We start from the raw sequence: 11,618 nt of genomic DNA on the forward strand, positions 1-11,618 counted from the left end.
TCTCCTTTCTGTTGATGCTCTCGTTACTCACTCCTTTTGTCTGACATTGCTCGTTCATTGTTTTTCATTGGACTGTTTTTGTAACACACCTGTGTGTGTGTTCCAGGTAACAATATGGCACACATTAGCTTGTAGCCGGAGTTTGGATGTCTTCTGTGGACATCACTACAACACAATCCTACTCCTCGTCACTCACATCTGAACACAGGTGTGTCTTTCTGCACAAACACAAAAACATTAATGTCTGTGTGTGTTGTTGAGGTTGCTTAAATAAATTCCTCCTCACTGTCTCTGTTACCTGACTCAGCTGGAGCCCTCTCCTCTCTGATGCAGCCACCAAACTCTGTTTTTGTGTCGGGCTAAGCTAAGCTAAGCTAGGCTAGGCTAGGCTAGGCTAATGGACGTTAGCATTAGAGCTGTCTGGTTAGCTTACGTTACAAGCTAACTGCTCTGTTTCTTACCTTGCTCTACGTTTCTCGTTCCAGCTTCACCGTCACCAACTTTCATTAAAATATTTGTTCAGAAAATTTCTTCACCCTTTATTTTCTAGTTCTCTTCTCTTTTCCTTTCTGATCACCGGACTGATGCGGACTGGACATTTTCCTCACGAACTTCAGACAACAGAAAATCAAATCAAATCAAATCAGATGTATTTGTATAGCACCAAATCAAAAAAGTTTCATCAAGGCACTTTACATATAGAGCAGATTTAGACCAAACTCTTTATAAAACGATTTAAAGAGACTCAACAGATCCCCGATGAGCAGAAACCTCGAGCAGAACCAGGCTGGGGGGGCATCTGCCTCGGCCGGTTGGGTGGAGAGAGAACGCCGGTCCATGAGTTCAACTACTCCACTTGGCATCCACTTTATCACAGCAGATTCAACGTTTCTTTGGGATTACTCTATGTACTAATACTGAGATAATATTTGATGTTTAGGTGTGACGGGGATGTTTATTCCCCAGTTACAGAGAGACAGACAATAATTCAGCCAACAGAGAGCAGCACAGGACAGAAGGAGAGACAGAGTCCAGTTCATGTATTTCTAATTTCTAACTATGCAAATGTATTTGTACTTATTGAATACCACAGTGTTGGGCAACATGCAAATAAAGCAAAACCTAAATAAATGACTCATACAAAGTAAGGGTTGTTCACAATGCTCAAACAAATGGCTTATATTTTCTAAAATTTAATTCACATCTTATTTTTATTCATGAACTAAAAATAGAAATAGAAAATAGAACGAGTTAGTTCCCTGTATGATTCACTGATAGGATGAACTGATGAAAGGGGAACATCCTGTTTCTTGGTATGTCCCAAATGTCAAAAACACCATAATCCAGCTGTAAACTTTACTCCCTCCTCATTAAAACAGCAAAAGTGTGACTGCCCCAGTCCCCCTTCTCACCTCTCACCTGTATTACCCCCCTCAGATATGGACTGTTTGTCTCCTCTCACGGGTTAAAGTGCTGCTGGATCCTGTTTGTCATGAGACCGTGTGTGTCTGGCGTAACACTTATCGTTTACCTTCTGCTTTGTGACGCCAATGATTTGACAATAGACAACAGACAGAAGCTCCACCAACATGTTTGTGTCCATACTGGACTTTAACTGCTGCATTAATGCACTGCTGAGTTTGCAATTAATGTAAACACATTTGGATCTTTGAATGCAGCGTTTAGTATTAGTCAACAGTCAACACGGACTCTGCTTTTAAAATATCAAAACACAATGACACTGACATTCAGATGTCCCTTCAAGGTCTGATTTAGAAACTCTGGGATCACTTACATTTATACATAGTCCTATCTGGAGCCATCAGATTAAACCATCTATTTTAGCAGCAGCTAGATTCAGACAGAAAGGAACATTTTGGGATGTATTCTGTAGATTATTTCAGTAGGTGTGTGTCTCCCAAATACGGTGTGCTCTTAGCTAAGCAGCTACATTAATCCATTAACTATTCTGTTTATCCGTGGGAGGTCACAAGGGGCTGGGTACAACCAAGACAGGTTGCCTGGATGTTGCATACTGACAACATAAAAAGGCAAACAACCATTCAAGCAATTTCAAGTCACCAATTAACAAAATGTGCATGTTTTGGGGACCAACAACACAAAAGGAAAACACGCAGACTCCAGAAAGATAAGAAGGTTCAAACCCAGAACGTTCTCAATCGCAGCTAATGTTTTATCAGATAGGGCAGGAAAACAGCTCTGTAAAGGAGGGGGGGGGCGTTATTTGTTGTCTAAAATATTGTCCAGCTGGATTGAGAAATGAAGGAAACAGGTGCAGAGCAGCTGCATGTGTCCAAAAACTTTTGGACATGTACTTACACCCAAATTGGATCCATAACTAAATCCAACAAAGGTTGTCCCAGTTAATATGAGGTGTGTGTGTGTTGTTGGTAAACCCAGACAGCACCAGCTAACGGCCTCGAGGCCTCAGCTCTGCAGCTCTTGGCCTTTCATCAGTGCCTTTTTTGGTTCTTGGCTCTCATCCGTCTCCCAGTTTAGTGTCGGTGTGTCCATCCAGTCTGCCTCAGGCCGGTTCTGACACAGGACCAGCTTGGCTCCAACTCCTGTTCCGTCACGGGCCAAGTCAGATGATGCAGCTCCATCTGCAGCAGAGTACACAACACACAAAGCAACAAAACTAAAAGTGCACTGCAGCAGTGACAAAACAGGATTAAATGCTAACTAAAGTAACACATAAACATTCAGACCTGCATATGAATTAGACTTGTTTCACTTCGTTGTTACTTTTTCTGAATCAGTCAGCCTGTTTTGATGCAGCATGCAGGAACAATAAAGACGAAAACTGAAACCAGCATTAAGGATTCAGGATGGATGTTGGTCCATTACTGTTCATGATAAAATAACAAAGTAAAACAATTTTAAAAATGGAGACGAGAAGTCTCTTAGTTGACAGCTTAGTTTGGCAACTCAAACATTTTTCTTTTCTGTCATTTGAGACCTAATTCTTAACTTTTCATTCAAAAATGAGTAGAAATTAAAGAATGTTAATTTTTTCAACCCAGCAAAACCCGATTTACCCAGCTCAGATGACCAGTTATCTAATTCTTTATTAAAATTGTTATATACAGACAGTGAGACAATCTCTCTATCTATTATTATTATCATTTTTGTCACTATCATCATTATTGTTTTAATATTATTATGATTTTTATGTCGCATGTCCCGCCAAGCGGCCCGCCGTTTGAATGAAAGAAGACACGGGATTGGTCAGTTTTGGCCGGACCGGGCACGGGATTGGTCCAGAATACTACAAGCTGTTACGTAATCAGGAAGGCGGGCACCGGAGTCGAGCCGGATCAATGAACGTCGGTTTTGATTGGCCAGTAGTAAAAATGACGTCACAGTGGTCTTGCATGCCACTGAGGCCGCGCCCCCTTACTATTCCGGTAAGGAGGCGTGGCCTCGTCGCAGACTTTAACCAGGCGCTTCCGTACCGGCGTTCAGTACCGAGCGGCAGCGGCGGAGGAGATACGTTGTTATTTATTATTTATTTAGTGTAGATTTTTTTTTACTTGGCTGGAGCTCGACATGCTCGGTTTGTGCCTTTACGTCCCGGTGTCCAACTCCGACCCGGTGGAGGTGGAATACTTCGAGTCTAACGGGCTTCCGTCGGAGCTGAAGTCCGTCTTTAACAGACTGAGTGTCTTCCTGCCGTCACAGGAGTTCTCCACCTACCAAAAGTGGCGAAAGGTAAGTTAAAGGGCTCACTAAAAGATGCCTTTATAATGTTTTTATTTGCATTTATGATAAACTCGGTACTTTGGGGGTCGATGTTTATCTTCCCATTTTTTCCCGGGCGACTTAAGGCGTTAGCATCGGCTAGTGGAAAAGCCTCTACGAGTAGGCCGCAATAACCGGCTTTTAGAAAAATCACTGCAGAAACATAAAATTTTAATGAAAATGCTTTTGGGAATGTTGCAAGGGCCCCTCAGCTAACCAGAAGTTCCCTCATGTCATTATATTGAGGTGTAAACTGTCTAATTGTGCCGGAATGTGAGGTTGAATGAACCGGCGATGTGTCACTCACGTTGTCGGAGAAAATCCACCCTAAAGAGGAATCTGAAATATTTGCTCTCGGTGGACTTTCTGCTCCCACATGAAATTTACATCATTCATGAACTCATTTGGATATTACATGGCACTGTGAAAAAAGCTATCAGTCTGAAGTTGTTTTAAATGTACAGATTGGTTTCCTTTCTGGCGCTGCACGAAACCCGACTATCTGCAAAAATGCATAAGTTTAATTAATGTGATTCAGAGGCTGAAAGTTCTAAAGCACAAAAGTAAATTTCCCTTCCTGCGGAGACCAGAGCTCTGTTTCTGACTTTGTCCTGCACCCCCAGGCTGTCAGATCTTTGTGCTCACTTTGTGGTTAATGAACTGATCCAGTGAATATCTTCTGCAGCAGGAAAACTCGATGTCCTTTTTTGTGTCTGGAACACAGCTGCAACATTTTATGGTTTTGTCTTAAGTTTCACACATTTAGGTTGAAGGCAGGTGCGATGAAACGGCATGATACCCCCCCTCTCATTTTAACCACTGCTGCAGGTCACATGTATGCACTTGCAGATATAGTGTGAGGTGCAGGGAGAGTACAAATGGCCTGCAGGGTATCTTGTCTATGTGGCAGTCATACGCCTGCACTCAGGACAGCGGGTTGGGTAATAGGGTTAGGTCTTGGCTGTGGAGGCCGCCAGTGTCCTCATCTTGTTTTAGCTCAGGAGGTTTGGGCTTAGACAAGATTAAAGTAGTTGGCAGGTCAGTTTGCAGTAAAGGGCAAGGTTGGACCAGATTCTTACTCCAATACCCCCCCGCCCCTATTTCAGGAGGAATTAGACGTCACTGCCGTCATTCAAGAGCCAAGAGCTCTGTCGCTTGGCAAATGGGTCACGATGGCATCCTGTCAAGTCATGAAACACAAGCCAGCTGGGGCCCCCTTTAAATCTCCCCTGTTTAGGTGTGGGTAGGAGGGTTATTAGTTGTGCAGGCTTTAGTTATTAATTTTACATTCGGTACATTTCAGAACATGCTGTACCGGTTTCATAAGTGACTTTTATGTGTCAGGGCAGATGACTCCTGCATACCACTGCAAAATGCCTCCGGCTGATTAAACTGATTTCTCCACTGAACTGTGTAGAATACTGTAACACCACCCTGCCTCAGTAGAATTAGATTTTTCACACATCAACATTTGGACTTTTCTCTTTTAAAGTTCCCCCTTGGGGAATAGTATTGTCTGTTTATTGAATGAAATACTTCTCTTCATTTGCTGTGTTCACGTTTTTCTTGCAGAAAACCCTAAAAAGGGAAGAACGTGACTCGGACGGACAGTTGGACTTCGAGGAGTTTGTTCACTACCTGCAGGACTACGAGAAAGACCTGAAGCTTGTGGTGCAAAGCATGGACAGGAAAAATGCAGGTGTGATTCTGCTGCTACTGAACTTTTGATTTTGTTTCAGATGCATCGGTCACATACTTGAGGCCTTCATTCTTTCACTTTGTGCCAGCTGTGGCGTGAGCGCCTTTTTCTCAAGTGTGGTCTGTTTCCTTTTAAGGTCACGTTGATCCCAGAGAGTTCATGCAGTCTCTTCATGACCTCGGTGTGCACATTTCTCTGCCGCATGCAGTCAAAGTCCTTAAGAGGTAAATTCATTCATCCGTTTCATTTGCTTAAATTTTGGACGATCTTGTTGAGCATGAGCCAAAAATGCACCTTTTGTGTTCTATTCTTTTTTTTACAGCATGGATAAAAACGGAATGATAACCATCAGCAGTAAAGACTGGAGCAACTACATGATGGTGGAGAAGACTGAGAGCATTCCTGAGATCATCCTCTACTGGAAACACTCCACGGTTAGTGCAACACGGTGAAGTGAAACACTAATTCAGCTTTAAAGGGGAGCATTTGTGGAAACAGCAGAGCTTCAATGTTCTCCTGACCAGGAGGTAGAGATTCATATGGCAGAATGACTCAGCTGCTGGTGTTACATAAATGTTCAGATGTCCTATTTCTTCCCGCTCTTCAATCTGATAAGAGTATCAGGGCACCTGATAATGGTGTCACTGCAGGTCTAACTAATCAAAGGGCACAAGGTGGAGCATCTCTGTCCTGTCTGGAGGAAGACGGGAAGAAACAGGCTAATTAAGCAGCAAATTCCCTGAAATGCCCTGCGACCACAAGTTGTGCGTCAGGGATTAAGCTCTGTTATTCCATGAATGGAATTGGTCCCATTCTGAGGAGATTACACAGGAAGGATTTGCCGTTTTGTCTCAGCATTACGTAAAAGGGCACAGCAGTAAATCAGAGCGGGCGAAGACTGAAGCGATGTAGCACAGCTCCCACAGGAGGACAGCGTGATCTTGTGTCAAGCTATTTCAGTTGAGCAGCGAGCTAATGAGCCCGACAGTCTCTGTGCTGATTGATCTGAATGAATGAACCAACTCTGGGGATAAGTCTGGTGTCAAACAAAAGGCAGTCACATTACTGATGGAAGATGAGCTGTGAAACAGAGTCAGGTGTTTAATGTCAGCCTGCTGTAGAGCCAATAAGCCTCAGTGACACAGCAACAAGCTGAATGTGAAATTATACAAGCAACAACTAAATTAAATGTCTCTCAGAATTATGGAAACCCATCTGGACCACATTAATCAGAGTAGGTGCTGTGCAGTTAAAGGGGCCCAGACGTGGCTCTGCTGTTGGTGACCTAGATGATTTTGAGACTTACCCCCCTGCAGTTACACTCTTTGACCTGCGTTCATCGAGATCTTTGAGATCTGCATGTCTGAGATTTGAAGGCAGTACAGTGTGTCCATAATCATCTATGAGCTCCTGAGCTGCACTGCCAAAAAAAGCCCTGCAGCATAACTCATGCAGTTGAACTTTGAATGTAGCAGGACGATCTGTCACACAAAGTGAAGAGCTGCCTGTGAAGTCACAGAAAAAAAATGTCAATCCACCAGTTCTGAAAAATGTGCACAGCAGTTCACACGGAGAGCTGCAGTTCTCATTTTCACCTCTTACCGGATGTTTGGTTAAAAATAATCAGAATCAGTGGGCGTTTGGGTTATTAAGGGAATTTAAGGTGGTTTCCAGCAAAGAGGAAATCATTTTAAACATTAACTGAAAGGATTTCTGGCACTTTTGGTTCCTGCATGTGAAAAACGTCAAGATACTGTGACATCATTGGCTGTCTTGGTGTGTTCTCATTTATCTGCTGAAAACCTCAACATTTCTCCATCCTGCTGACAGATATTCGATGTGGGGGAGAACCTGATGGTGCCCGATGAGTTCACCATGGAGGAGAAGCAGACCGGGATGTGGTGGAGACATTTGGTCGCAGGTGGAGGAGCCGGCGCCGTTTCTAGGACTTGCACGGCCCCATTGGACCGACTCAAAGTCATGATGCAGGTAAGATGACCACGTCAAAGCTGGGACCACTCTGGGGACTGTCCCTTTCAGGAAGGGATGGAGATTCTCATCTTTACTGACTGACAATTTATATGATCCTCCCTAAACCTATTAATGCAAATCAACTCAAAAGATGGACTGATTGAGATCATGGGACATTATGTCCTCTCCTGGAGGCCATTAATGCAACAGGAGCTGCAATTATTCAAGTGGAAAGTTGACAGATTGCCCAATAGGGTGCAGTTGTTGCCTAAAATGTCATTAATGTGTTAATAATTAATCGTCGGTGTGTAACAGTGAGGGGTCAGAGTCCGGGACACAACCTGGCAACACCTGTGACCAATGGCAGCTCAGGAACGGCAGTCACACCTTCGACTGCGTCACCTCAGCTGTCACTGGTGAGCCAAAGGTCTAAGTGTGATTTGGGATCTGTGTCAGTGACCCCGATTTTTACGTCAGCCGCCTCGTTGAAAGTCGACTTGAGACTTTGACACGATCATGTCAACTTTGAGCTCGATTGGTTGTCGAATTTTCCCGATTTTTTTTTTTTTTCCCCCTTACATTGCTCAAACAAATCTGACCCAGCTGGCTCAGGTTGTGTCCCAGATGGCACCGTGCCACGTCCCAAACTTTGGCTCCAGTTTGATCGGAAGTTAAAATAAATCCAGTTATAGCTGGTTCCCTGTCGATTATTTCAACCAATCAATTATGCGATTCTTCTTTCTTTAGGTTTACGGATCCAGAACCAACAACATGTGCATCATGAGCGGGCTGATGCAGATGATCAAAGAGGGCGGCATGAGGTCGCTGTGGCGAGGCAACGGCGTCAACATCATCAAAATTGCCCCCGAATCAGCTCTGAAGTTCATGGCGTATGAGCAGGTATGGTGCTTGACACAGTAGCAAAACTGTCTGACACTCTGTGGTTGTGATGTCATTTCACTAAGCCCCTCCCCCTCTCCTTGCCTCTTCCAGATCAAACGTCTGATTGGCAGCAATAAGGAGACTCTGAGCATCTTGGAGCGATTTGTAGCCGGGTCTCTGGCGGGAGTGATCGCCCAGAGCACCATCTACCCCATGGAGGTGATTATCACTTTAATAGCTCATCAACTCTTCAAAGACTGAGCCGCCATCTTGCCAGATAAACCAAACTGACACTTTCCCGTCTGATTCTGCCTCCAGGTCCTGAAGACTCGTCTGGCTCTTAGGAAGACGGGGCAGTACGCCGGGATCTCAGACTGTGCAAAGCAGATCTTCAGGAGGGAAGGACTCGGCGCCTTCTATAAAGGATACATCCCCAACATGCTCGGCATCATCCCGTACGCTGGCATCGACCTGGCGGTGTATGAGGCAAGTTTCTCTTCCTTCTGTTTTGTTGTCCGTAAACGTGTTGCGTTTATAAACACGTCTGCCAGTTTAAACACACAACGTGATTTATTGTTGATGTTGAGAAACAGAATTCGGGGAACTCGTGACTGAATGACACAACTCTGTCTGATGTCTGAGTGATACAATCCGTGGGACGAAACAACTTCCTCTAACTGTCTTGTATCTTTCCATCCTCAGACTCTGAAGAACAGCTACCTGCAGCAGTACGGCATCAACGGCGCCGACCCCAGCGTCTTCGTCCTGCTGGCCTGCGGCACTGTGTCCAGCACCTGCGGTCAGCTCGCCAGTTACCCCCTGGCTCTGGTCCGAACCCGCATGCAAGCACAAGGTGAGGCCTCAGAACAGGAACTCTAACTCCTTCAGATAAAGATGGAACCTTTTCACCAGCTCTAGAACAACCCAAACACAGGAGAGGAACTTTCTGTGTTCAACTTTTGTGTTGTTTTTTTTTTTTTTAATCTAGAAAATAGATGAGTTTTCTAAAACAGTCAATGAACAGTCTTGGTCACAGTGGAAACAGAGCAGCCTTAATGTGGATCTAAAGGTTAAAGCACCACACCTCTGTAGGAGGATGCCTCCCTCATGGTGGTCAGGGAGGGACTTTCACATCATCATCATCATCTAAGTGTAGAATGTTTTATTTCATCAGTGCATCTTGTTGTTTGTTTCATCTTATGACCTGTTCGGTCGTCTCTTCCAGCTGCCACTGAAGGAAGCCAGCAGGCAACGATGACGGGCCTCTTCAGGCAGATCCTACAGACTGAGGGCCCCGCCGGACTCTACAGGGGCCTGGCCCCCAACTTCCTCAAAGTCATCCCCGCCGTCAGCATCAGCTACGTGGTGTATGAACACCTGAAGACCCAGCTGGGGGTGACCTCGCGCTGACACTCGGCCCCTCCCCTCTCTGATATCACATGATTTCAAAAAGCTGGAATACTCCAAGTGACCCTCACCCAAACATCCATCACAACCCCCCCCTCCATGTCTCATGTTGGGGAATCCCCAGGGCCCCTTTTTGGGCCCCTCTGGGGGTTCGTGAAGCCGTCTCATTCTGTGAATGTCAGCTGACGAAAGACGAGAAAGGACAGTGAACATTAGAGAGGCCGAGTTGAAGGATATGAACTCTGTGAGCTCAGTGCCGGAGATTCTGACTGCTGCTATTTATGTTTTAAAAGGAATCTGAAATGAGACAAATGTGAGCAACTGAGTCCGGGACCAAAACCTGTTTGCTAATTCTGCCGTTAAGTGTTTTTGGTGCCTGAGCAAGACTTCTGTTTGGTTTTTTGTTATTTTTTCTCCATGTTGGTCTGATGTTGTAAGTTCTGGTCAGTCAGCTTTAACATGCATCACCAGCACTGGTCTGTAATAACTTACCTGGCAGATTAATGTTTTTTTTTTTTTTTCTTTAACTGTTCTGCCTCTAGAAGAAATGAGGATTTTTGCACATTTGCACCTCCTTCCTGACTGAATGATGACCGGACTTTCTTAATGACTATTTATTTCCATCCATCCTGTATTTATTGTTTTTATCGTGTAGGAGAGGGGGAAACTGAGAATGTTTTCCGTTTGGAGAGCCAAATGTGCGACTGTGTTTTTAAAATGCAGTGTGGTTCCATTCAGGGTGTGATCTGAACACCAGGAAACGGCCTTAACATGTGGCGATAAACACTAAATTTGTTTGTGTGGTGCTTTGTTGAGAAAAGGGGTTAGAGTTTGTACTGCTGAGTCACTGTTGCTTTAATGGCATCTGTTAATGAGTGTAGTTGTTTGCCCCTTTAAAAAAAAAAAAAGTACAAATGTCTTAATGTTCACCTCAGGTTTAAGGGCAGGTTAGTGTTTAATTCAGATGAGCACACAATGTTTTACATTTGTACTGGGAAAATAAGGGCTTGGGAAGGATGAGCAACATAATGCACTTTAATCGAAGCTGGAAAGGCCTCTGAATGAATGAAGTATTGTTAATTTTAGTGTTTTAATGGACCATTTTGATGCAAATAAATGCAAGTTCCTGTCACATGTTTTGTCAGGTGTTTTTGTTTTTGACATCTGTGCCTTAGACTGAACCTTTTGGATCAGATGAAATGATACAAACTAATCCTGCTTTGTTTGAGCTTTCTGCATCAGAGGGTTCCTCGAGTAAAGCCGTCCAGTTCTCTGAAACTGCTTTGTACTTTGCATCCTTCATCAAAGGAAACGCTGCAACAACATTTAATACAGCAATTATAGTTTCACCGCAGGAGAAGCTGTAGAAACAAAGATCTTTGACAGAACCAAAAGTAAAATAAATACATTTAAAAATGAAGTTTATTTTATATCTGAATACACCTTCACTCTGCTCTGGGTTATAAAAGCCAACACTTAGCCAAAACATCATATCTGCTCTCACTCAAACATCATGTTTCATTAAAAAGCTCACAAATTTCCTGTTCAGCACCCAAAGAATCGTTTCATATGAAAATAATTATTGTGAGGAGACAGTTCAACTACTTATTGAGGTGGAGGCAGAAACTAAAGAGCTGAATAAACGAAACAACTATCTGCATGAACACACACTAGAAATGTTAACTGATGAAAAATATTCATTTCCTGTAGCTGATCTCAGGTGTAGAAAACAGTCCTGTTTAAATAATTACTTTATTTTGAAATGTTTAACTTCAAACAAGTCAATCATCAGTTTGTTGGAGAGTTTCTGTTCCCTGTTCAGCTCTTCCAGGAAGTTTCCAGAGACGATGAGGTCAGCTCAGCGGCTGAGTTATAAGTGACTGATGCAACAGACATT

At 43.8% G+C, this 11,618-nt stretch overlaps 1 protein-coding gene across 1 annotated transcript; it reads left to right on the forward strand.

Moving 5' to 3' along the window:
* Window positions 1-3,570: 3,570 nt before the first annotated feature.
* slc25a25a (solute carrier family 25 member 25a) lies at window positions 3,571-9,724 on the forward strand. The gene is made up of 10 exons (XM_029510347.1): window positions 3,571-3,732; window positions 5,335-5,461; window positions 5,598-5,685; window positions 5,784-5,895; window positions 7,292-7,450; window positions 8,180-8,332; window positions 8,426-8,533; window positions 8,633-8,800; window positions 9,017-9,167; window positions 9,540-9,724. The coding sequence occupies exons 1-10, from the start codon at window positions 3,571-3,573 to the stop codon at window positions 9,722-9,724; spliced, it is 1,413 nt and encodes a 470-aa protein (XP_029366207.1).
* The last annotated feature ends 1,894 nt before the right edge of the window (window positions 9,725-11,618 follow it).

Source organism: Echeneis naucrates, chromosome 9, assembly GCF_900963305.1.
Source record: "Echeneis naucrates chromosome 9, fEcheNa1.1, whole genome shotgun sequence".
NCBI lineage: Eukaryota > Metazoa > Chordata > Actinopteri > Carangiformes > Echeneidae > Echeneis > Echeneis naucrates.